Source organism: Grammomys surdaster, unplaced genomic scaffold (genome assembly GCF_004785775.1).
Source record: "Grammomys surdaster isolate TR1022 unplaced genomic scaffold, NIH_TR_1.0 125973, whole genome shotgun sequence".
Classification (NCBI taxonomy): Eukaryota; Metazoa; Chordata; class Mammalia; order Rodentia; family Muridae; genus Grammomys; species Grammomys surdaster.
Window position 1 is genome coordinate 4,686,366 of NW_021620790.1, and position 27,694 is coordinate 4,714,059.

At 36.2% G+C, this 27,694-nt stretch overlaps 1 protein-coding gene across 3 annotated transcripts in view; it reads left to right on the forward strand.

Moving 5' to 3' along the window:
- LOC114609465 (contactin-associated protein like 5-3-like) overlaps nucleotides 1-27,694 on the forward strand; it is a 565,569-nt gene that overhangs the window by 360,281 nt on the left and 177,594 nt on the right. For all 3 annotated transcript variants that reach the window (XM_028753829.1, XM_028753830.1, XM_028753831.1), the window contains exon 13: nucleotides 10,174-10,374. In XM_028753829.1, the coding sequence (XP_028609662.1) occupies nucleotides 10,174-10,374 (201 nt within the window). The remainder of the gene's footprint in view (nucleotides 1-10,173; nucleotides 10,375-27,694) is intronic.

Here is a 27,694-nt window from a genome sequence, read left to right on the forward strand (position 1 = left end):
CTCTGTACCAAGATTTTAATAGAGTTGTTTGGTTGACTGGAGTCTAATTTCTTGAGTTCTTTCTATATATTGGATATTAGTCCGCTATCAGATGTATGAATGGTAAAGATCTTTTCCAAATCTGCTGGTTGCCATTTTGTCCTATTGACAGTGTCCTTTGCCTTACAGAAGCTTTGAAATTTTATGAAGTCCCATTTGTCAGTTTTTGATCTTAGAGCATAAGCCATTGGTGTTCTGTTCAGGAACTTTTACTTTGTGCCCAGGTCTTCCCCACTTTCTCTTCTATTAGTTTCAGTGTATCTGGCTTTATGTGAAAGTCCATTATCCACTTGGACTTGAGCTTTCCACAAGGAGATAAGGATGGATTGATTAGCATTATTCTACATGTTGTCCTCCAGTTGAACCAGCACCACTTGTTGAAAATGCTCTCCTTTTTCCACTGGATGGTTGTAGCTCCTTTGTCAAAGATCAAATGACTATAGGCCTGTGGGTTCATTTCTGGGTCTTCAATTCTATTCCATTGATCTTCTTGCCTGTCTCTTAACCAATCCAGTGCAGTTTTTATCAATATTGATCTGTAGTACAGCTTGAGGTCAGGGATGGTGATTCCTCCAGAATTTCTTTTATTGCTGAGAAAAGTTTTCACTATCCTGGTTTTTTAGTTATTCCAAATGAATTTGAGAATTTCTCTTTCTAACTCTGTGAAGAAGTGGGTTGGGATTTTAATGGGGATTGCATTGAATCTGTAGATTGCATTTGGCAAGATGACAATTTTTACTATATTAACCCTGCCAAACCATGAGCATGGGAGATCTTTCCATCGTCTGACATCTTCTTCAATTTCTTTCTTCAGAGACAAAAAGTTCTTATCATACAGATATTTACTTGTTTGGTTAGATTCACACCAAGGTATTTTATATTATTTATGACTACTGTGAAGGGTGTCATTTCCTTCATTTCTTTTTCAGTCTGTTTATCCTTCAAATAGAGGAAAGCTACTGATTTGTTTATTTTTAATTTTATATCCAGCCTCTTCAGTAAAGTTGTTTGTCAGGTGTAGGAGTTCTCTGATGGAAGTTTTAGGGTCACTTAAATATACTATCATATCATCTGCAAATAGTGAAATTTTGTCTTCTTCCTTTCCTCTTTGTATCCCTTTGACTTCTTTTTGTTGTCTAATTGCTCTGGCTAGGACTTCCAATACTTTATTGGTAGGGAAAGAGTGGGCAGCCTAATCCCTGATTTTAGCAGGATTGCTTCAAGTTTCTCTCTATTTAGTTTGATGTTTGCTACTGGGTTGCTGTATATTGCTTTTATTATGTTTATGTATGGGCCTTGAATTCCTGATCTTTCCAAGACATTTACCATGAAGGGATGTTGAATTTTGTCAAATTCTTTCTCAGCATATAGTGAGATGATCATGTGGCTTTTTTTGTTTGAGTTTATTTATATAAAGGATTACTTTGATGGATTTCTGAATATTCAACCATGCGTGCATTCCTGGGATAAAGCCTACTTGATTATGATGGATGATTGTTTTGATGTGTTTTTGGATTCATTTCACAAAAATTTTATTGTATATTTTTGCATTGATAGTCATAAGGGAGATTGGTCTGAAGTTTCCTTTTTCTTCCTGTCTTTGTGTGGTTTAGGTATGAGAGTAATTGTGGCCTCCTGGAGTGAATAGGGTAGTGTTCCTTCTGTTTTTAGTTTATAGAATAGGTTGAAGAGAATTGGTATTAGGTCTTCTTGGAAGGTCTGATAGATAAAACAATCTGGCCCTGGGCTTTTTTTTGGGGGGGAGGGGGAGACTGTTAATGATTGGTGCTACTTCTTTAGGAGTTATGGTCCTGTTTAGATGGTTTACCAACTCCTGATTTATCTGTCCTGAAAATTATGTATTTCATCCAGATTTTCCAGTTTTGTTGAGTATAAGCTTTTGTAGTAGGATCTGGTGATTTTTTGAATTTCCTCAGTTTCTGTTGTTATGTCTACCTTTTCAGTTCTGATTTTATTAATTTGGATATTGCCTCTGTGCCCTCTGGTTATTCTTGTTTATCTATCTTGTTGATTTTCTCAAAGAACCAGATTGAGATTTTGTTGACACTTTCTATAGTTCTATTTGTTTCTACTTGGTTGATTTCAGCCCTTAGTTTAATTCTTTCCTGCCTTCTACTCCTATTGGGTGTATTTGCTTCTTTTTGTTCTAGAGCTTTCAGGTGCGTTGTCAAGTTGTTAGTGTATTCTCTCTCCAATTTCTTTTTGTAGTCACTTAGAGCTAAGAGTTTTCCTCTAAGAACTGCTTTCATTGTGTCCCATAAGTTTTGATATTGAAGAGCCTTCATTTTCCTTAAATTCTAAAATAGTCTTTATTTTTTCCTTGACCAAGTCATCATTGTGTAGAACATTGTTCAGTTTCCACGTGTCCATGAACTTTCCATTGTTTTTGTTATTTTTGAAGACCAGCCTTAGTCCGTGGTGATCTGATAGGATGTAAGGGATTATTTCAATATTCTTGTATCTGTTGAGGCATGTTTTGTGTCCAATTACATGATATTTTGGGGAAGGTACCATGAGGTGTTAAGAAAAAGGTATATTCTTTTGTTTTAGGATGAATAGTTCTATAGATATCTGTGAAATCCATTTGGTTCATAACTTCTGTTAATTTCACTGTGTCTCTTTTTAGTTTCTGTTTCCATGATCTGTCCATTGCTGAGAGTGTGGTGTCTAAATTTCCCACTATTATTGTTTGAAGTGCAATGTGTGCTTTGAGCTTTATTAAGGTTTCTATTAGGAATGTGGGTACCCTTGCATTTGGATCATAGATGTTTAGAATTGAGAGTTCATTTTGCCAGATTTTTTTCTTTCACGAGTATAAATATCCTATCTTATCTTTTTTGATAACTTTTGGTTGAAAGTAGATTTTATTTGATATTAGAATGGCTACTCCAGCTTGTTTCTTGGGACCATTGTCTTGGAAAATTGTTTTCCACCCTTTTATTCTGAGGTAGTGTCTGTCTTTGTCACTGACGTGCACTTCCTGTATGCTGAAAAATTCTGGGTCCTGTTTAGGTATCCAGTCTGTTAGTCTATATCTCTTTATGGGGAATAGAGTCCATTACTGTTAAGAGATATTAAGGAAAAATTATTGTTGCTTCCTGTTATTTTTGTTATTAGAGGTGGACTTATGTTTGTGTAGCTATTTTTGTGATTGTTGGAAGATTACTTTCTTGCTTTTTCTAGGTTGTAGTTTCCCTCCTTGTGTTGGAGTTTTCCACCAATTATCCTTTGAAGTGCTTGATTTGTGGGAAGACATTGTGTAAATCTGGTTTTGTCATGGAATATCTTGGTTTCTCTATCTATAGCTATTGTGAGTCTTACTGGATATAGTAGCCTGAGCTGACATTTGTGTTCTCTTAGGGTCTGTATGATGTCAGTCCAGGATCTTCTTCTGGCTTTTATAGTCTCTGGTTAGCAGTTTTATGTAATTTTTATAGGGCACCTTTATATGTTACTTGACTTTTTCTCCTTACTCCTTACTGCTTTTAGTATTTTGTCTTTGTTTTGTACATTTGATGTTTTGATTATTATGTGATGGGAGGAATGTCTTTTCTGGTCTAATCTATTTGGAGTTATGTAGGCTTTTTGGGCATGTTCTTGGGCATCTCTTTCTTTAGGTTAGGAAAATTTTCCTCTATAATTTTGTTGAAGATATTTCCCAGCACTTTAAGTTAACAGTCTTCACTCTCATCTATACCTATTATCCTTAGGTTTGGTCTTCTCATTGTGTCCTGGATTTTTTGGATGTTTTGAGTTAGGAGCTTTTTGCATTTTGCATTTTCTTTGACAGTTGTTTCAATGTTTTCCATACTATCTTCTGAACATGAGATTCTTTCTTCAATGTCTTGTATTCTGTTGGTGATAATTGTGTCTCTGACTCCTGATCTCTTTCTTAGGTTTTCTATCTCCAGGGTAAACTCCTTTTGTGATTTTTTTCTATTGGTTATACTTCCATTTTTAGATTTTGGGTGGTTTTGTTTAATTATTTCACTTCTTTAGTTCTGTTTTCTTGCAATTCTTTAAGGGATTTATGTGATTCCTCTTTAAGGGCTTCTACCTGTTTACCTGTGTTCTTTTGTATTTCTTTAAAAGTGTTATTTATGTCCTTCTTAACATTCTCTATCATCATCATGAGAAGCAATTTTAATTCTGAATCCTGCCTTTCCAGTGTGATGGGGGTGTCCAGGACTTGCTTTAGTGGGAGAACTGGGTTCTGATGATGCCAAGTAACTTTGGTTTCTGTTGCTTATGTTCTTGTGCTTGGCTTTTGCCATTTGGTTAACTCTAGTGGTACCTGCACTCAGGGTCTCTGACTGGAGCCTGTCTTTCCAGTTATCTTGCTTGTGCCAGAACTCCTCAGAGTCCAGATGTCTCTGTGATCCTGTGGTCCTGAGCTCCTGGGTGGAAGAACTCTTGAAACTCATGCTGCCTCTGGCGTCCTGAAATCCTGCTTCTCTGAGTGCAATGGCTCCTTTAGGATGGCACAGCATATGGTGTCTTCATGTGTGCAGACCAGCTAGGTTTCTACCCCAGCCAAAGGGACCAAGAGGGGCAGAAGAGGAATGGTATTCTGGAGGGGTGGGATTTCGGTGGCTGATGGGTCCTGAATGCCCCAGGCACCCAGTTGTAGCTCTGGGGCACAGGGTAGTGGGAGAGGGTTCTTACCTGCTGCTCTGAGTGCAGTTGCTGCTCTAGGATGTCTCAGAATATGGTGTCTTCATGGGAGCAGACCAGCTAGGTTTCTGCCCCAGTCAAAGGAACCAAGACAGGGGCGCTCTGAAATTCTTAAAATTCATCCCTGTGGTCTATCACCTCCACCAAAGCCACACATTCCAATCCTTCCTAAATAGTTCCACCAACTGGAGACCAAATATTCAAACAATGAAACTGTAAAGACCATTCTCACTTAACCTAACACATTCTACTTTCTGATGTACTTTCCGATGCCCTTTCAGGGGCTTTGTACATGATCTTCTCTTTAACACTTCTGTTTTATTGATTCACTTTAACAGAGGAAGAATGCTCCGCAACACATTTACTCCTATATTCTTCATAATACCACAACAAGAAACCCACAGACAATATTACTGAGTATGGATCCCCACTTGGGATGGAATCTGAGTTCACTGAATAACACTGAAGTGCCTTTCATTTCTTGTATCATTTTAGGAGCAGAAAACTCCTTAGCCCAGTGGTTCACAGCATTTCTAATGCTGTAATCCTTCAATACGCTGTCTCATATTTTGGTGATCTCCAATCATAAAATTACTTTCATTACTTCATAACTTTGATTTTGATACTGCCATAAATCATAATGTAAATATCTAATGTGCAGGATATCTGATATGTGACCCTGTGCAAGACTGACCCCCAGAGGTGTTAGGACTCTTGTTGAGAATCATTGCCCTGAGGCCTTTTCTTTTCACAAAGTGGAATTTTAGGTTAGTGAGGCCTTTCCATGAGAAATATTTCCTTTATTCCAGTGCAGACTTTTTTCTCAAGCCTTGGCTCCAACACTACATTACCCAAGGCCTCTTCTCTCTTCAACCTATACCTTTTATTTCTTTATGACTTGTCCCTTTTTTCTTAGAGCTGCTTAGGTGTTTTTACTTATAACAATGTCACAGAGCCAATATTAATCTTTCTTGAAATCTCCTCTGCCAATGACATTATTAGTTCACTACATTTTTAATTTATCTTCATGGAAAATTTTAAGAAAAAGGCAGAAAGCAGTCACATCCTTTGCCAAAATATGACAAGGATGGTTCTTAGGACAGTTTCTTTTATTGTTGCCATCAACCTCTTCAGCTGGGACTCCATAGTCTACATTGCTCTCAGCAATACTGTGTTCCAAATTCTGATTAGGATAGACCATTGAGCATTCAATTGCTTTTTTAGTCCAAAGTTCCAAAGACTTCCATATTCCTCCAAAAAAAAGCACACCCAGATATGTCAAAGTAATATCCTATTTTCTGTTCTGATTTCTTTCTTTATCACATACTTTTATATTATCATAATAAATGCATCATGACAAAGGCAACTTATAACATAAACCATCTAATTGAGTTTACAGCTTTTGAATAGCCATGTTGTATTAATCATTTTCTTGCTTCTAAGTAAATGAGATACCTAACAAAAGCAAATTTAGGAAAGAAACTTTTGTTTTGTTGAGAATTGAAAAAAATGTAGTTCATCACTGCAAAGGCATGGAACTGGGAGCTTGAGGCAGTTCATCACATTGCATCTGTAGGAAGGAAGCAGGTAGAGAGAGATGAATATTGGTTCTGAGCTCCCCTACTCCTTATTGTACCATCAACAATTCTATCCAACAAAACTGTGATGCTTGCTTTAAAATAGACTTTCCTTCCTCAGTTAACCTAATCTATAAATTAAAATATAGGAGACTATTTCTGTGCCAATCAGTTTGTCTCTGAGATGACTGTAGTTTTTGTTATCTACAATTAGCTATCACACATGAATTGAAATTGACTCTGATAGATGATAAGTAGGAAGATAGAACATAAAAAATGGGAAGATAATAGATTTTTGAACACTGCTAGATATATGAAAGACAGATAGTAGTCAGAAAGAATAAGCTAGGAAAGCATTGAAAGTAAACAGACCAATGAGCTATAGTTTTCAGAAAATCACCTCTTCCTTGGTCTTTACTCTTTGGTATGTGATTTGGGCTGTCATATCTGTGAAATTAATGCAAAATGTCTGAAATCTTCTAGCATGGCTCCACCAATATACTTTAGATATGAATATAAACCATCTTATAAACATCAAACCACTTCAAAACTGCTAATTTTTATTTCTCAATCTATAGCATCTTATTGTTGAATGATAACTTTTGTTAACTGTATCATATTTGTGTGTAATGACATTGTACTGACTAGTTTCATATAAACTTGACACAAGCAAGAGTCATCAGAGAGTATGAAGCTTTAATATATTTGCGAAAGTGCCTCTATCTGACATTAACAACATTGTTGGGGTCTCAGGTGAATATTGTTTCAACAATATTAACATTATGAGTTTACATCCTTTTATTTTAGAAATTATAATTCTATGGAATTAATTTCTTCATTAGACTTTTAGAAGAGTGCAATCTTATTTCAAAAAACAAAGCACCTGTTTCTCTGGGAATATAATGATTATCAACTAATTGGCTGGGGAAACTATTTCTGGGATGGTTCACAGTTGCTCACCATAATTTAATTGGGTAATAGGAAACTGGTTGCCAAGAAGATCTTGAGAAAATTATTAAAACAAAGCATAGACATTTCTTCTAATATACTAAGACTGAATGTAGGGAAATGAAGCAACTTTCTGCAGGTCACAGAAATTGGGGGGAAGAATTTGCAGGACATCTAACCAGTCAGATCTTTTCTCCCTTTCTAAGAATAAATCTTGCAATTTATATTTGATTATACCATTTGTATTAAGCATATTTTCCTATCAGTACCCTAGAATAGAAATTCTGTTGGTTATTGCTATTTTATGGGCCTTCATTTCCCCATTTGTAAAACTAAGAGAGTGGAAGAGAGAAGAAACCATATGACTTCTCTGCTCAGTTCCTTTTCTGCTCTTTAAATCTATGAAGAATAATGTTGTAATTATGTAGGAAATTTCTCATAGAGGAAATGCTTTTCAATTCTTCCAGTTTCTTCCTGTGCTTTCTTTGGGAGGATATATAGAATTAAATGTCAAGTTGCATAAATAATTTTTCCCCAATTATTACAACAGTCTCCAACAATACTCCACAGAGTGCCTTGCAACTTTAACATTTATTTTTTTTATTTTTATTCCTGTGCATCTGTGTGTCAGTGTGTGCACTTGTGAGTACAGTTTCCTCAGAGGCCAAAGAGAGCACTGGGTTTCCTGGAACTGGAACTATAGGTGTTTATGTGTCATGTGACTTTGAAGAAAATGAAAACTGTTTTGAGTTATGAGACGCTTCTCTAGCCTGTCTTGAAAGTTAATCATCTTGATTGCTGCCACACATTATCAGCACTTCTGCCAGCCTGTGAGGTAGGCATTGTTGCCCTGTTTTTGCTGGCACATGTTTTAATCCACTACAACACTGAAATGACAAGTCTGTGTTTCATACTGGCAAAAGTAGCATTCAAGTGCAGATCTCTCTACCTTTCAATACCAAATTCTTATCTCTTACCCATATCTTATGTTCTTCCTTGTCTTGTCTTTTTGTTATTATTAAAAGGGCCTGGTGTCTATGATTTTGTTTAGCATAATAATTTCCAGATAATTTTTATATGTATGTGTATATATGAATTTTATATTATTCAGACTTCTCTAGAGAAACAAAATTGATAGAATATATAATATAGGATTTATTGGAGTGATTTACAAACTGTGGTCCAAATAGTCCAACAATGGCTGTCTAGTAACAGAAATTCTAAGAATACAGTAGTCCATGAACCTGGATGTCTCAGCTGTTTTTCAATAAAATACAGAATTCCAAAGATGTAGGCTCTAATGTCAGTGAATAGAGTTTCCAGTAAGAGTGAGCACAGGCAGATAAATAGCAAAATCTTCCTTCTTTCATATATCTTATATAGGCTGCCATCAAAAGTGGTGGCCCAGATTCAAAGTGGATCTTTCCACCTCAAAATATCTGAATTACAGGGCGGGTATTCCCGCTTCAGAAGACTTAATTAAAAAAATCCCTTACAAGTGTATCCATCTGCTTTTGTCTTAGTTAACTTGAGATGTAGTCAAGTTGACAAGCAAGAATAGCTATCACAAATGTTTGTGCATGTGCATATGCATGTTTATGTGTCTCTATTTTGAGGCCAGGGTATAACTGGAGTTGACATTTGGTTGATGTCATTCACCTTCTTTTTCTTTTGGAGATTAAAAAAAGAACTTATATGTATGTATTGGGAAAATATCTGTGCATGTGATTACAAATGTCTATGGGATCTAGAAGAGAGCATTGCACACCTCAAAGATAGAATCAAATATGGTTGTGAATACCTAATATGGATTATGTGAACTGAACTTGGGTCTTATGCAAGAGCAGGGCATTCTCTGAATTACTGAGCCATCTTTTCAACCCTCCTTTTGTTCTAGTGCAAGAACTCTCTTTGGCCTGGGAATCACTGAGTAGGCTAGGCTCTCTGGTCAGGAAGATATAGGGGTCCACCTCTCTCTGCTTCACAAGCACTAGAATCATAAACATGTGTTAGCATGTCCAGCATTTCGTTGATTGCCAATTCATGGTTTGTTTCATTCTGTTTGTTTGTTTGTTTGTTTGTTTGTTTTTCAAGACAGGGTTTCTCTGTGTAGCCCTGGCTGACCTGGAGCTCACTCTGTAGACCAGGCTGGCCTCGAACTCAGAAATCCACCTACTTCTACCTCCCAGGAACTGGGATTAAAGGCGTGTGCCACCACTGCCCGGCTTTCAATTGATGTTTTAATACTCAGATCCTTATGCTTACATGGTATAGCTTCATCCTTGAAAATGATATATGATTTTGAAGAATTTTATTATTTGCAGCTGTTGTTTTTAATCTGATACTTAACAGATTTTTAAGAAATTACCTCTGGTATGGTGTTTGTACTGAAGTTTCACAGGCATTTTGTCCTTGTCAAAATTTCTTCCACAATAGAGTATAATAACTGTTTACATAGCATTTATCTTTTTCTATATATCCAAAGTATTGTTAGAGTAATTTAAAGTTTAAAGTGAGTGTATATAATATGGAAATGCTATATCATTTAATATGGGAATGTTGAGCACCTGTAGACTTTTACATCATTTAGAAAATCTTCGAAAGGTCTCCCTATGGATAAGGAGGAAGACTGTATTTGTCAATTTTAAATAAATAATGGGCATTAAATACATATTATAAAAGTTGTGGAATGAGGATTCATAAGCATAGCTCCTAGGATTATTTACTTCTTATTAACCTGAGGTAGAACCCTATAAGATATGAAAGTCTCTAGTCCTTCTATAAAAAGTAGAATGCTTTCATCTCATTATCTTGGGTGGAGACTCCATTGTACTTCGACTGCCCACTGTTAATATACACTTCCTTGGGCTTTACTTCTAACTTCTCCTCCTGATTTGCACTATGGTCTTTGCAGAGGATAAGATCTGGATGACTATTCAGCACAACAACACAGAGCTGACTCAAGTACAGGGTTTTAATATGGAGAAGCCTTATTCTATGACCTTAAATTATGGTGGCAGTATGGACCAGCTGGTGGCTCTGATTGATGGCTCAGAATACTGTGAACAGGAGGTGACATACCACTGCAAGAGATCTCGCCTGCTTAACAGACCAGGTAAGGTCTTTCCCTTCTTCATGGTACCTTGAAACCCACAAGACAATATTTTGGCTATATTTTTCCTGACACAAGGTAGAGTCATTGAAGAAGTGGGAAACACAATTTTAAAAATGTCTTCAAAGGATTTTATAATTCTTAATGACTGATGTTGGGAGCCCATCCTATGGTACTACACCTGAGATATATAAGAATAACACATGAAAATATAGCTAAGGAATGTTGGAAGAGCAAGTCAATAAGTAGTGATCCTTCATGTCCTCTGCCTTAGTTTCTGCTTCCAGGGTTCTGTAGTGATTTCTCTCAATAATGGATTGTCTGTTGGGAATTATAAGCTTTCCTTCCAAAGTTTGTTTTAGTAATGGTATTTTGTCAGAGCAATAACATCTCTAACTAACACATTCAAAGAAATGGGTATTTGATGAAAAATGGGCTGCAGTATGAACTTGCTCACTTTGCTTTAAAGAGAGGTATGGTCCAAAGTAGGCCATTAGTTTTGATTTTGATATTCAGGCCCTGTTTGTGGAGTCTATACTTGCCTCTGTTTCTTCAGAAACATAAGTTAACAGTACTCATTCTCAATAATTTTAGAAATGAAGAGATTTTTGAGAGAATTATCATTTGAAGATAGAATATTTGAGATAGACATGCAAAGTATGGTAGTTGGAAACTAGTTTCAGGGAGAGGGAAGGCAGCATAGCATCAGAAGGTATCAAGTAGCCTAGTACATAAACACAAGAGTGACAAGTTATGTCTAGTGCAAAGGAAGGAAGCCCCAGGAAAAGAGACTAAACAAGATATGCAGAGGTTACTCTGTGTTCACAGAGTTTATATTGCCTGAAGAAGAGAGACTTCAATGAATGTGACTCTAAATGTAAATTTACACTTTTAATAAATTATTTATTAAGAAGAAGGTTATCAGGTAGTACACATTTGCTTTGAACTTACTACATAGCTGAAAATGACTTTGGACTTCTGATTACTTTGTTTGTACCTCTTGGGTGCTGGAAATACAGGTGTGCTTCATCATGTTTTTTGTTTGCTTGTTTGTTTGTTTGTGTGTGTGTGTGTGTGTGTGTGTGTGTGATACTGTCCATTAAACTCAGAGCTTTAATGCATGTTTAAAAATAAATATACCTATGGAACTAATGCCTAATTCTAAAGATTCCATTTTTAAAAGAAAAACACATAGCTAAATCTTTTTATGTTCTTCTGAGGCTGGTTTTTATAGTGAATGAGTAATTGGATATTATGAGTATATTAGTTAGCTTTCTTTCTGTTGTTATGTAACACATAACAAAGGATCTAGAAGAGGGATTTCCTTTTGACCGGAGATTGAAACCCATTATGATAAGTGGCAAAAGCAGTATGATCTGAGGTAATAGGAAGTAAAACAATTACCTGCTCGTATTCTAGATGACAAGTGAGCAGAGAAGATAATGTAAGATTCATCTAGATTTTTCCACTTCCCACTCATAAACTGCTAAAACATGTTTGACAAATTAATTTCTGTGTTGCCCAGGCTGGCCTGAAACTCCTTGTCTAGAATTGGCTGGCCTTATAATCATAGAAATCTATGTACATCCTTCTCCTGAGGTTTGAGTTTAATGTATTGGTCAGAAATCCCAAATGGTGTCAGATGTCAATCATTTATACAAATATTAATTTATACTAAAGGCTACAATACTATTCAAGAAAGTTCATTATCCTAGGGCTTAATGTTTGTAGGTTTGGCATGGCTGGGGAACAATGGAGACAGAAATGTAAGTGTGTGTCTAAGACAAGTAATTAGATACACTGAACTGTTTAACCTAGAATCTTCAGGGGAAGATACTGTTCCACCTAAATGAATTTTCCAGATAACTTTCACTTATCCCTTTAAACAACAAAAATATTTTCAAAAAAATGTTAATTATTTGAAATGAAAATCTTTCTCCAATGGATTACATGCCTCCTTTTATTATTAAGGACAACATTCAGAATAGAAAATGGAACCATTTTTGATGACTCAGGTTCATCACTGTGAAATCAATTCTGGAACTCCTGTTGGATTCAACCATGCTTATCAGGCTGATAAAATAAATTTTCCTTCTCTGTGTTTTTTTCTTGCATCTCCCAACAAACTGCCATGCAAGGTTGAATGTCAGGGTTTCCTTGTATATGTCTCTGTCCCCTGATGATTAACATGAACACATTTGCCACACAAATTCTGTAGGACTCCTGTATGCACATATTCTCTCTTTCTGTGTCTGTCTCTGTCTTTCTCTGACACACACGTGCATGTGCACACACACACACACACACACACACACACACACACACAAACTCTAATTAGATACATTAATGTAATAACATTTTCAATGCACCAACATATGCATACCAATAACTGATTTTTACCAACCATAACATATTCGTTTATATAGGTGTTTACAATGAGCAGTCTCCTTTTGGCATATAAATAAAGATGGCATGCTGTAGACAGAGCTACAAAAAATTGTGCATATAGGTGATTGTGAACATAACTCATTATATATAATAAGGATAAATTCCTTGACATATCATTGCCAGAACAGAAAATGTGCATACTTTTATGCATTTTTGCCATCTGGCCTTCTGCTGTGAATCAAAGTGGATTCAATTTAAACCTAGACAACACAGAGGAACTATATTTCCATTTCTAAGCAATGAATACTGACTTTAACTTCTCATTTCAGTGATGGGAAACTTATGACTGTGTTATGTCACCAAAGAAAATTTTAAACAATTTTGTTGGTAGTATTAATTTATGGATGCACATATGAGAGATAACAAAAGACAAAAAGTATCTGATGCACAGATTTAGATTCCCAGGACCTACAGTAAAAGAAGGGTATACCTATATATGACTATTACAGATAGAATAAGAACCTGGGCATTATGAAATGTCCCTGTATTTTTAGTGCTGAAGAGGTGAATGTAGATTCTATTCCAGACACAAGTGACTTCTTCTCTTGGTGAAAGAGGCTCTTGAACACTGAATTCTGGCTACTTCCAGGCCTTGGAAAGCTATTTTTAGCAATGTCTTATCTTTTCAGACAAAAAGACAGACTGACACAGAAAAGTAGAGATTGAAGCTCTTTCTTGTGGAATCATCTCTGATTTTGTTAATTTTGACTCTGGGATCTAATTTCATCCTCAAGTTTATGCAGTAAATACTCCCCTGGCTTCTTGATCAAAGCCCCACAAGGTCGTTCCATCCCTCCATCTAACCATAGACACAAAGGACTGAAGGAAATCATAACAGAGTAAAACCTCCAGAATTGTTGCTTTAACAAACCTCATTCCATACAGCTTCTTTTTCTCAGGGTCATATCAGTAGGTGAAAGCTCTGACTAACACACTCAGAGCCATCACAGATTCAGACTCCATTACTTTGAAATCTTGTAGTCCATAACTCAGTTTGAACTGAAGTTTACTTTTGTTTTCTCTAAAGTGAAAGTATCTGCAAAGCAAATTTATCACACAAATAAACTGGCTGTGAGAATTTCTTGAACTCTCTAGTATAGTACTTCCCATACTCAGAACATCTGTCTATCTCCCAGGAACAAGAAACTCACTTAATCCCCTCCACTCATTCCTACAATCTTGCAAGAGTTTCAACTTGCAGTGACACTGGTTAACCTGGTCATACTCAAGTGGAATTTAAAGGCACAAAATGTGATTTCTGTTTGAGAGTTATGACTTCAGTTGCTCTTTTCTCTTCATCATTTATACTTTTATGAATATGCAAGTACTTACATTCAGACACACACTCACACACACACACACACAGACACACACAAGCACACACACATACTCATTTATGTGGACCCATCAAAGGCTATTATCTGTTAACTTCTAAAACACACATAACTAATGATTTACAGTAGAAAACAGGATATGAACAGATTGCATGAAAATATTATGTCATTGTATATGAGGATCTTGAACAGCCAAGAATTTCATTGTCTGCTAGCTGTCATAAAAACAATTTATCAGGAATGCCCAGAGATCACTATTTACTAATAATACACAACTTAGTATGTGCTCTATCACATCTACCATGAAATGATAATTCATTCTTATCATATCCAAGTAGATCTACAAGCTCACGTGTGTATATAAGCTTTGATATTTACTCGTGGGTTTATCTACCTATGTTTGTAAAACTAATGAACATTTAAGTGAGGAATTGTGATGCATAACATCTATGGGCGTCATAGAGAGGTGTCATCAGGATTCCCTAAAATATTTCTTTGTCGACAGTATTGGTACCAAACAAAACCAATCAGAATTTCTATTCCTTTTTATGCACTAAGTATTTACTGACTAAGTGTCAGGAAATTTTCTGGGCCCTGAGTAGTAAACACTAAAAATAAAATAAGAAAATAAAAATAATAAATTTATACACAACTGTAGACAGCACCAGACAGATACCAAAGGAAGACATTCATATCCCTCAAGACCAGTACATGTTAAAATTGAGACAGAAAATTCCAAAGGAGTAAGAGACTAGAGAATTGGCAGGTATCAAAGTTGCATTCAATGGAGAAATTTAATAATGGAGACTTTGCAGCAGAGAACTACATGAAAGAAATAATTTATCTTTTTTTTTCTGGGGCAGAAGGATGGAGGGTAAGAATGGTATAAAGACAAATATATCTGAAAAGTAGAGAAAGGTGGAGAATATGGAGGTGGTAGAAAAATGAGTTGTGGAATAATGTTGCAACATCATTCAAGGAGTAGGGAGTCTGGGTGTTTTTCTAAGAAGTATCCAAAAGTAACCGGAACACTTTATCAATGAAATAATTCTTTCCCTATCCAGAGGCTGCTGTGAGAGTATATCAGAAAGACTAAACCAGCAGCTATGATTTTCTAAGCACATGGACCCCTTATGTCGTATGTTATGCATGAAAAAATAGAAAGTTCTTTGATATCTCTGAATGCAGACACCCAATATTAATTACTCTTTGTCTACAACTTCTCACTCAGGGGAATCACATTTAGTTTTAAGAGTCACCAGGAGTCATTTGTGTCATTTCACAGAACACATGATTTTCCCCACCAATTAAACTAAGCTAAAGTTGCTTAGGTCCTCTCCATGTCATTTTACTCTTGTTAGCCAACAACCCTTCCACCACAGGTACACTCACACATATACAATACGCAAAGGTGAAAATGATACTGAAGTCCACGTCACTACATGTGATACTCCTGGATCATACAACAGGAAAATAAAAACAGAGACTTAGGGACATGCTCAAATGAAGCATTAATTACAAGTAGGTATTTGAAAATGTGTTCAGCATTCTTGGCTACCTGAAAATTCAACTAGAATTTAAGTGACTATTAAAAAAGTCTGACATATTCAGAGGCAAATGTTCACAACTAGCCATTTAACTGATCATGGGGTTCCCAATGGAGGAGTTAGAATGAAGACCATTGGAGCTGAGTGGGTTTGTGGCCCCATGAGGAGAGCAACAATACCAACCAACCAGAGCTCCTAGGGTCTAAACCACCAGCCTGGGAGCACTTAGGGAGGGATCCATGGCTTCAGCTGTATACGTAAGAGCGGAGGGCCCTGCTGGGCATAGGCGGAAGAAGATATCCTTGACCTCATGAAGGATGGACGCTCCAGGGGTTGGGAATTTGAGAACGGGGAGGTGGGAGTTGGGGGATAGGTAGGGGTATATCCACAGAGTAGAAGGAGGAGGGGTGAGGGGATAGGGGGTTCCTGAGTGGGTGGGGGATGGGGTAAGGGGACAACATATGAATTGTAAATAAAACATCCAATAAAAAAAAAGAAAAGAAAAGAAAATTATAAATACTGGCAAGAACCAGTAAAGCTTATACACTAATAATGGAAATATAAATGGTACAGACACTATGTGTTGAGCGCAAGGTCAATATCCAGGTAAACTGAGGAAGGCCATGAGGTATGGGTTCTGCTATACAGTGCTGATAGTATCTCACTCCTCACCTCCCCATAGAGGTAGGTACTTTACAAGAATAGCCCTTATAGTACTGATGTGAACAAAACTGAATTATCTGGGTCTGGCAAGGGTGTCTCGTAAGAAACTCTGAATTCTTTTAACTCTCAGGAGGCTTACAAAGAAAAGAATAGAAAGTCATATTTTTTTTCTTGCCCAGGCCCAACCATTCACTTTATAATTTTACAATACATATGCATACTTACATACATACACATATACCTACGTATGTAGGTAGATACATACATATACTAACAGAGACATATACATATGTACATAGTGAAGACACATACATATATTCATATACACATACATACACACATATACAAACACATATATACACATATGCACATATGCATGTATACATATATACACAGATAAATATACAGATACACACACACACACACACACACACACATATATATCACATTTGGTAGATGGAGCAGAGGCCCAACAGTCACATTTTATTTTTTCTACCTGCTTTTTTCTACCTGCTTTTTATACCTTCTTACACAAAAGTTCTTTATAAAATTTCATTGCAGATAAAATTCTACATAAACAAGAATTCAAGTAGGATGTTGAAAAAAAATTCAAAGCAGTGTTTCATTCTGTAAGCTTATTAAAAGTTCAAAGTGACAGTTTCACATGGCCTTTCTTTAACATAATGCACACCTGAGGTCTCACATGGCCTTTCTTTAACATAATGCACACCTGAGGTCTCATACTTGGAAATGACTTAGAATGACTGTGTTTCCTTGATAAGAAATGTGTCCCATGCCTATTTCTCTTCTTAGTGCAGTTTATAAAAGCTCATTGTACTCCTTATTATGCAGCCTTTATTTACATTCTACTCTTGATTCTAACTTTATTATATCTTTCTGGCCAAATAACTAAAACCACCTCTTTAAACTCTTTTTTTTAAACTTATTTGAATCAAATTAGGAATCTTTTAAAGTCATTAATTCACTTAAATGATGTTATTATATGAATGTACATTTTCATATTGATCTGAATGTAATTTGAGCAATATGATGGGGTGATCACCAGGAATCATTACACTATATAAGAGTTGCAGGAAAGACATATCAACATGAGAGGTAGGCCTGAGATGAAGTGTCTGTGGTTCTTGCCTCACAGAACATACCCATGGCAGCCATGCAAAACAGTGGGCATTTCCAGAAAACACTCTGGCTTGTCATAGACTTTCCTATATAGCTTGTGCCACCTATGGAAACTAGTATGGAGATGTCTAACAAAAACTAAATAGAATTTAAAAAATAAATCCATCTATATACTGTGATTATGTTCCTAAAATATTTAACGCAGTATAATGCAGACACTTGCATATCCATATTCTCTACCATATTATTTACTACAGCCAAGATATAGAAGTGGCCTGGGTACCTATCAACAGATAAATTGATAAAGAAAATGAAAAACACATAATAGTGTTTTATTCAGCCATCAAGAACAGAACTATGTCAGTCTCAGGAAGACAAATAGAACTGGAGATCATTAAGCTGGTTGAAATAATGCATATCTCAGAAAAATGTATAGTGCATGTTTATTTCCATATGTATCACCAAGATTATGTTTATACATAACCATAATATACATTTGAATGTATACATGCATATTTATGGTGCGTGTATAGAAGTCAAAAGAAGATGAAAACAGGATAAAACAATGTAATTGAGGTAAATATGAACAAAGTGACAGGACACAAAAATTTCTTAATGAAACAGTTCATTTTTGTTTCCAAATTAAAATTACTCTCATGATAATTTTAGTAATAAGTGTAGTATTTTTTACTAAAATATTAATTATATACTAGACACTATAACACATGTCAGTAATCACAAAACTTGGGTAGTGGATATAGATAGATCCAGAATTCAAAGTCATCTTTTGTTATGTAATGAACTTAAAGTCATCTTGGGCTACATGAGACTCAATCTTACTAAAAATAGAATAAAATAAAAAATTTTTATGTTTTGTGTCCAATAAAATTCATATAACAATTAATTCTGTCTACAAACTATGCTCCTCAGCAATAGTAACAGTGCCATTCAGACACTGAATCAGATCCTTGGCTGTGATTTTGAACATATTATTTTACTGAGTACTACTAGTGACCACCACCACCATCATCGTCATTACTGACAAAATAATAATAGATTTTGAGGTGGTTGGTCAATGTTGTTATAGCTTCTAAATGCAGGAATCCAATTATAGTTCTGTCTGCTTTGAAACTTTGTGTGCAATCTATCACTCAAGCAAAAATGAGAAAGAAGAAAGACTTCAGAAGAGCAAGAAATTTGCATAAAGGAATCTCAGTTATACAGAGGAGAGATTCACCTGCTCCTAATATCAACTACTGTGTAACCATGTGCCATCAATTCTGCTATAAAAGTTACAACATGCATTTCTCTTCTGAGGTCTGGGGCATCAAGACAGGGCCATCTGTTGGGTCTGTTATTCACATATTGGCGGTTCCTCCTGGGTGTTGGATGTGGCATCAGCCGAACCTGTGTTTCAGACCTCAGTTAGATACATGACTCATCCATGGCTGTTTCACTTATAAAGTTGGTGAGTTTCATGGACAGATGTCTTGAAGGGTAGAGTCAGCCAAATGGAAATGTTTCACATTTATTGCTTAGCTTATAAGACATGCAGCATTCTCTATGCCTCTTTTTGATTCCTGGAAGACACTCATTTTATTGGCCCACAGGCAAGAGAAGAAAAATATGTGGCTCTATACTAATTGGGATAGTGTAAGACAGATTTTTTATAGACCATATATTATTCTACTTCTTTTTAAATTTATGGACTAACTTCAGAAAATGCAACAAATAAAGGACAGAAACTTGGGTTCTCTCTTACTCCAGTTCAAGCCTTTGCAATCTTCACAATCATTGATGAGCCAAATATAACTCAGTCTAGCCCTCCTTATGTCTTTTTTAGAGACCTAAATAAAAGAAGTTTATAGGATTTTTTTTCATGAGTCTTTTCACATAGAGACCTGTGCCAGGAAGATGGCTCAGGAAATAAAGAACTAGTCTGCTAAGCATGGCATCATAATATAGATCTCAGGGACTCATATGAGGAGAGGCAGGAAATGACTCCTGCAAGTTCACCACAGGAGATCTCAGAACTCTTTCCCTCTCCCTCTCCCTCTTCCTCTCCCTTTCTCTGTGTCTCCTTCTCTCCCTCCCATTTCTCTCTCTCTCTCTCTCTCTCTCTCTCTCTCTCTCTCTCTCGCACACACACACACACACACACACACATACACACAGAGACACACACAGATACAATTTAAAAATAATCATAGAAACTGGCCATGAATCTAGCCAGTGTATTTAATCTAGCCACTGTATTTATTTCACTGTGTATGAAAACCATTTCTCCTAACATATATTTCTCTGATCAAGATAAAGGGTATTTATGTTATCGCAAGCTTTTACCCCTAAATGCCTAGAACTGTACTTGGATATGAAAGAGACTTTACTGAGTTGTTATTGAATAAGTAGAACATTCCTTCTCTACCAATAAGCATCAGTTTTCTCATATATGTGATGTAGAAGAGAGCAGTGACTGAGCAAGTGCACTTGGTCCAGTCTGCTGCCAGGATGTTCACAGGCAGACAGCCACATCACATAATAGAAACTTCTGGACAGGGAGCGTATGTCATTGAATCTGTATAACCTTGAACAAGATCCTTAAATTTTATGGGCCTCAAGTTTCTCCTTTTTAGCACTAGAGGTTATATTTTATGTTCCCCAAGTGCTTTCTTTTTCTACCATGGCTCTCATGTCTCTACACTAACCAAAAAAATCTCAGTGTAATTGCATGTCAGAGTTTATTAATTTCTTGCTAGAGAAAAGAATGAAAAGTATTGGTAAAACAGAACCCAGAAAAAAAACTTATTTTTGAATACTTTAGCCTATAACACAAGGTATTTATTTACGTAGTAAGAAATGTTTTTGACTCTTTTATTCCTCCTACCTCCTGAGAAAACTGTTTCCATATAGTAATATTGATTAATCAAGAAAATATTGTTCTGCTGCTATCATAGACCAAGATTAGTTTTCAAAATATAGAAAAACAGTGAAGCTTACTAGTAGTCCATTTGACTAAGTTGTGTGTGTCCCTGGGTCCAATCTCAATCACTATAAAATAATAAATCCTCACTACTAATAATAAATGCAAGAAAATGTCTTCTACTATCCATTACTATTGTCTCCATAGATGAACACTCTGCAGCTGAACACAATAATCAGAAGTAATTGAATGAAAGAAGACTCATGGTTTGAGATATTAAAGCAGGAAAAAATAGTAGTAGATGTGGCTTATAAGGGTACTTGCATATTCACAGGCCTATAACCAAAAGGGACAGAATGCCAGCATTTCTTTCATTTCTTCCTTGTCTCTTTCATTTAGTTCAAGATTCCAGTTTGTGTGATAGTGTCAATCACCTTCACAGGAAATCTTCACCTCTTAGTTAACTTTCTCTTGAAATTATGTCACAGGCACACACAGAAGTGTGCCTCACTAATCCACTTGGCATTTCCTAACTCAATCAAATTTACAATCACAATTAGCCATCACATCATTAGAGGGGGGATACGGGAGGGAATATGAGGAGGCATTGTTAATAGTAAGGGCTATTTGAGGAATCATATGGGAGTCTACTATAGAAGAAGCTTCTTAAAATATACACATTTATGAAGGAAAACTAAATGAAATCACTAAATACCTAGGGTAACAACTCCAACTAGAAACTTCTTATCAGAAAATGAAAGAAACTCCAGTACCAGGAACAGGTTACATCTAATTGAGTTTTTCGTCAAGTTTTTCCCTGGAAACCCATAATCAATTCAGGATATTGTCAATGTTATTATTTGCTCTCCATATCTAATATTAAGGCAACATTTTGTAGAATGTAACACCTATATATCTCAATGGACTTGGAGAAACTAAGCTGGTTCTTACCTAGAGCCTTTACCTGTAGTGACTAATAATGTTCATGATACTCAGTTATTCTGCATAGTACCAAAGAAAAAAGGTAAACATCAACCCTGCTACAAACTCCATAATCTACAACGGTGACATTTAATTGTTGTAGAAGTAATCAACTATTATATAACAGATTTAAGGTTCACTCCATGATATGGAACCCACTCCAATCACTGACTGGGTATCCAAGAACATGAGATTGTATAGGCTATGTAACTAAAGGATGACAAAATACTCTTGTTCTACTAAGGGGATGTAGCAAATATAATAACTCTTAAGGACATGCTTTTGCTATATATACTTTTCAGTGTCTCACACTTTCTTTATCAGAGAAGCTTACTCATGTAGTAGACAAAAACTAATATAAAGATCTACAACAGGGCAATATATAGAGAGTAAGACCTTGGAATGATGACTTCTGAATCTGATGTCTCTTCAGGCCTCAGGGAACTGTATAGAAGAGGAGCCAGCAAGATTGTAAGAGCCTGCCTTAGTAAGGAGTTTATTGCTGTGAAGAAGCAACAGCAACTCTTATAAAGGAAACCATTTAACTGGGGCTAATTTAGAGTTCATAACATCAGTATATTATTTTCATGATGGGGAGCTTGGCAGTGTACAGGTAGACATAGTGGGAGAGGAGCCAGTAGTTCTCCATCTGTATTTACAGGCAGCCATAAGAGAGACATGCTGAGCTTCTGAAACATCAGAGTCTACCCACATTGACACACTCTCTCCAATTAGGCCACATCTCCTAAGTGTACTACTGCCTACAGGCCTATAAGGGCCATTCTTATTCAACTACTACATTCCATCCCCTGCTCCCCATAGACTTGTAGTCATATTAGAGTGCAAAATACATGTAGTGCAATTTCAAAGACCTCCATAGTCTAGCACAGTGTCAGTGCTGTTTAAGAACAAAGTTCAATGTTTCTTCTCAGACTCATGTGATCACTTAACTGCAATTTTGTAAAAGCAAAATAAAAACTAGATCACATACTTAACAATATATTTTACAGAAGATATACATTATCATTCCAAGTGGGAGAAAAACATACCTAGTGACAAAATACTAGATCAAAGCAAGACTGAAAACAAGCTGGGGAATCTCCAAATTCTACATCTTCATACAGGATATCAAAGTGCATTTCAGATTTCCAGTTTATTTTTCCTTTGTTGATTTTAACACCTAACAGTGCTTTCTTAAAACATTTTCAGCCAGCTTCTTTGTCAGAATGGAACATAAACGATGTGTAACCCAGTCCCTGACAACTCATGGGCCCACTAACTGATGCCTGCCTTTCTGTAAGATATCTGTAATTCCTTTCTGACAACAGAATGATATTCTGTACTCAGCTTACTATAGTATAGTAGTTCTGTAGGATATATTTCCAAACTCTTCACATGTCCTTTATAGCCATCTCCAAATGCTGAGAAAATATGGGGATAGGTGTATATACCTCAAAGATGAGTTTCCTTTTATTTTAATGGACATATCTCAAGAAACAAAAACAGACAAAAGTGCTGATTAAAGCTCTCACATTCCTAAACTCAGCCAAATATTAAAGTAAGTTGTATGTACATGCATGCATATGTGAACATTAAATTTATATGTGTAAGCATCTGTATTACTCACACACAACATCTATAACACATTTTAATTCACATTAATTTTGTGCTGATTGTTTTACACTGTTTGTGTATAGATGGGGCCAGAGCAGGACAAAATTGAACTGGGTCCATGAGAAAATAGAAATACAAGAAAATTTAAAATGAAAGGACAAGTGTTAGGCAAGGGAAATATTTTAATTCCATTTAGGAGGAAAGGAAATGGATATTATACTAGGAAAGGTGATAATGATGTGTGGGGAATAGGGTGTAGGGCAGTGAGCTATGAGAAAAGTCTGGATACCTGGTAGAAGACCTCTAGAACCCCGGCACCTAGTCTGAAAAAGATTACTGAGACTAAAGGTGATTAGGGCTTTTCCCAGATATCTGGCTCTCTCAGCTTCAGCTCTCCACAGTCCCTCCCACAGAGAGGTCCATGGTCATTGATCATACTACAGTAAGTTGTATATCATATATGCATATGTAAATATTAAATTTCTATTTGCCTGCATCTACATTCACCCCCAATGTTGTATTCTTACAGTTAACACAAAATATGAGACCAGTAGTTCAGCTATACAATGGAAACGTAACAGCTAAAGCAACTTTCACAGATTGTATAGCAGAAACTTATTCTAAGTAAACTGAACTCCATTGTTATAACCGTTTGTTAAGAATGAGAGAAATGGTTGAGATGAAGTCCAGGCACCCAAATGCCATTTTTCTTGGAATATTTCCACCAAGACAGAAGAAACCCACTTGTGAATTTTAAATGATGCTAACTGCAGATGCTATATATTATATATGCATATATATTATTGTATATATTATATGCATATATTATATAATACATGTGCATATATTATATATGTATTATGTTCTTAAGAATATATATAGTCTTAATATATATATATGTGTGTGTGTGTGTTTGTGCATATATATATATATATATATACATACATATATATGCTTCCCTATAGTTTTCTATTTCTGTACAGGAGTCATGTAACTAAGTAGACTGAAAAGGAAAACTACAAATCATTTGATTCTACTTTACTGTACAGAAAAATTACACCAAAGTTCAGTAATTCCTTATAATCCATAATGTGTAAGTTATTAAGATGAGTAAGCCAAGGCTGACAGAGCCTAATAATGTGACAGTCACATAACCTTCTCTATAACTGTGAAATTGAATCCAATTTTATCACAAGATAAAGACAGCCCTTGCCTGAATCACACAGTTACCCAGCCCCCCACATGCCAGTGGTCCAGCAATCTCCTTAACTGAGTTAAATGCTGAGACTTTTACCTTATTACATAGGCATAGTCAGAACCCATTCAAGGTCTATCCGGTTATTCATTTGGAAGATCCTCAGAGAATAGGGAACTAATTCTTCTGAAAATATCTCACTGACAAAAAAACACACAAATAAGCTGAAAGTCAGAAATGGAGCTGCTGCTGCTGTTACAACGACTGTGTATTCATCAAGATTTGTTCCCAAGGATCCTTAAAGTGGAACATGGAGGAATAGGAAAACAGCTGCAGAAATCACCTTGACAGGTGAACAATGGGGTATCTAAAAATAGAGAAGTGAGAGAGAAGAGTTAAAGAAAGTGGGAGAAGAAGAGGAGTAAACAAAGAGGAATAAGAATGTCAAGAGGGGAAGGAGAAAAGGAAATGTAGGAGGAAAAAGACAAAGAGGAGGAGGAGAAGAGGAGGATAAAGCAGGAGGAAGAGGGAGCAAGGAAGGAAAAGAAAGAAGAACATAATATTACTTAGTAGGAGTAGGAAGAGGAGGAGCAGGCAGAGGAACAGGAGCAGGAGCAGTACTTAATTGTTATGATTTTGGTCAATTTATATCTGGAAGAAGAGGTTCTTTTATTGTATAGAAAAGGTGAGATGAAGGTATATCAGAAATCTGCCTGTGGTGGAGGGAACCACAGGTTCTAGTTGCCCCCAGTCCTTACATCATTCATGTTCCTCTCCCCCAAAAAACTCCCCCTTTCTCTCTTGTCTACTCCTCTTCCTCCTGGGACCTGGATATACCACCATTTTTCTTTGCCCAACTACTGGTTCTTGCCTTCTTTATTGACACAATCAAGGACCAGTTATGGAAACAACTTCACCTACATCTCACCTTTTCTGTCCAATAAAAAACTCTTCTCCCAAATATAAATTGAACAAAACAATAACAATTAAGTAAATTACATAACATGAAGTACAAATGATATCCATTCCACCAATTTGTCAATTTATATGAAGTACTCTATCATATTTCCTAACTAAAAGAATTATAATTCTAACCCTAGATTGTGTTTAGAATTTTAGTCTGTAACATCATCTGAAAATCATGTCACCTACTTTATAAACTCTATGTTAAGCAACTTGAGTTTGATTATGAAACTAAAACTAGTGTTCAATCCCATCAGAAATTCAACAATGACAAAATATTACCTGAAAATATAGGAAGCACTAACCATAACTTCCAGAACTAAGCCCATGTAGAGAGAGTTGACTATCTGGACAGTTCCCCATTTTTCAGAGTCCAAGACCATCTGTCTCTTGCCTTCTGGCCAATGTTCATCTATCTGACAGACTTATTATGCAGAAAATTGAAGGGCCACTGTCCCTGTCTTGACAAAGCAGGCAGTCAACTATTCTGCAAAATGTGTCCTTCTCTTGACAGTATTGTCATTAGATAAAATGGGCAACTTCTGCCCAATGGCTGCCCTGCCATGAAAGCAACCTCCTGAAGGTAACAATGCTCAACATCTTCTCCAAAATGTGAAGAGGGTCAGGAGCAGACAAGTTCCTCATCAAATGATTTTTAATAATGAAATGTTTTAACTGTTGTATTCATTGGACTTCTGACTCTTTTGAAGATTATCTAGAAAACATATATCTGAACTGTTGCCCTTTAACTATCTCAGCTATTTTTAATTGAAATATCTCAAAAACACCCTTTTATAATTAATTCAGGACCATGAATTTGTAATCTGGCTTTAACTCGTATTGCTCAATCAACTGAAAACAGTTTGTAATAACAATTAGGAGGACTGGATCTAAGACTCGTATTCTTAGATGAGTTGCATAGGCACAATGCTTATCTAAGAGTAATAATATTAATCTCAAATTTGTGTCAATATAAGAATTCATACCAATGAAATGCTTCAATGTAAGAAATATAGTTTTAACATTGCATCAACTATTAAGATTTCTGCCATTTAAGATTATGATTACATAATCACTTCCACCTATTTCCTTATTGTTCAGTATTATGAGCATTCTCAAATTCCCAACAATGCATCTAGGCTTCAGTAGTTTCATGATATCTAGCTGAGTCATACCAGAACACTGGGGTGATTTCAGTAGAGGTAAGCATAAGTGCCATATCTGATCATACATCAGCAGCCTCTGTTCTTTGAAACATGAGTTCTTTCATGCCTTGGGCAATGCTAATTTAATTTCTCATCCTTGAGCATCATTGAATACAGTTTACCTACAGGTTAAGAGTTATGATTCTAATTAAGAGAATAAAGCAATTCTACTACATTAATAGTACATGGAAAGCACTCCCATAGGCTTCACTTTGTAAGCAGTAGCCATTTTCATATCAAGTCTCTTTCCTCTTTTTTTTTCTTTTAGCACCATTTAGTGTAAATCTGATACTAAAAATGCTACCTATGTTCATAAGAGATCAACAGTAATCATTGTTTCTGCTTATCTCTTTATCATAACAACTGGAAGAGACGCTAAGCACAGTATCCTTGACATGGTTTGCTTAGCATTTCATGTCTGTTGTGCTTTATAAAAAGAGAAAAAAGAAACCAGTGATATGGTTGGCAGAGACTTGGTATGGTGGAGGGAAATGGGGTTCCTCTGCTGGCCCATGCTGAGGCGTCACCTCTGCCTGAAATACTAGCCACTAGAGGATATAGTTTAGAATAGAATTTTTTAAGGCATGGGGAGGGGGGTTGAAGATGTAGTAGAGTCTGAGAAAGGCAGAGAGAGAAAGAGAGAGAGAGAGAGAGAGAGAGAGAGAGAGAAGAAGACGAAGAAGAAGAAGAAGAAGAAGAAGAAGAAGAAGAAGAAGAAGAAGAAGAAGAAGAAGAAGGGAGGGAGGGAAAGAGTAGAGGAGTAGAAGCTGGACATGAGCATGTGGAGAGAGAGGAGGGAGCAGAATGGGGAAAGTAGGACAGAGATAGAAGAAAGGAAGACAGGAAGACAAAAGAAAAAGTGAAAAGAGTGAAGATGGGGCAAGCAGCACATTTTATAGTGAATCAGGCATATCTGGTTATTGCCAGATAACTGTGGGATGGAGCCTAGAAGGAATACTAACATGCATTCATTTTGATTTAATTTTTAGCAAAGGGAAAATTAAAAAAAGAAGTGATAGTGGATCAGAAATAGGGTCAGCATGACCTTTAACTGCTTCCTGCTGACTTTGGGATAATGTGTCTCTGGGAAATCTAAGAAAATGGGTATGAAGGTGTTGGTCCAGTCTTAGGAGATTTGCCTGTTTTCCTTGTTGTCCAAGGTGTGTGGATAGATAACAAGGAGAAGTTCCAGTTGGAGCATCTGTGGGTTGCTTCTTTGGAGATGTCCCAGACCTAGTAGATGCCTGTACTTGACAAGATGCTGAAACACACACACACACACACACACACACACACACACACACACACACACA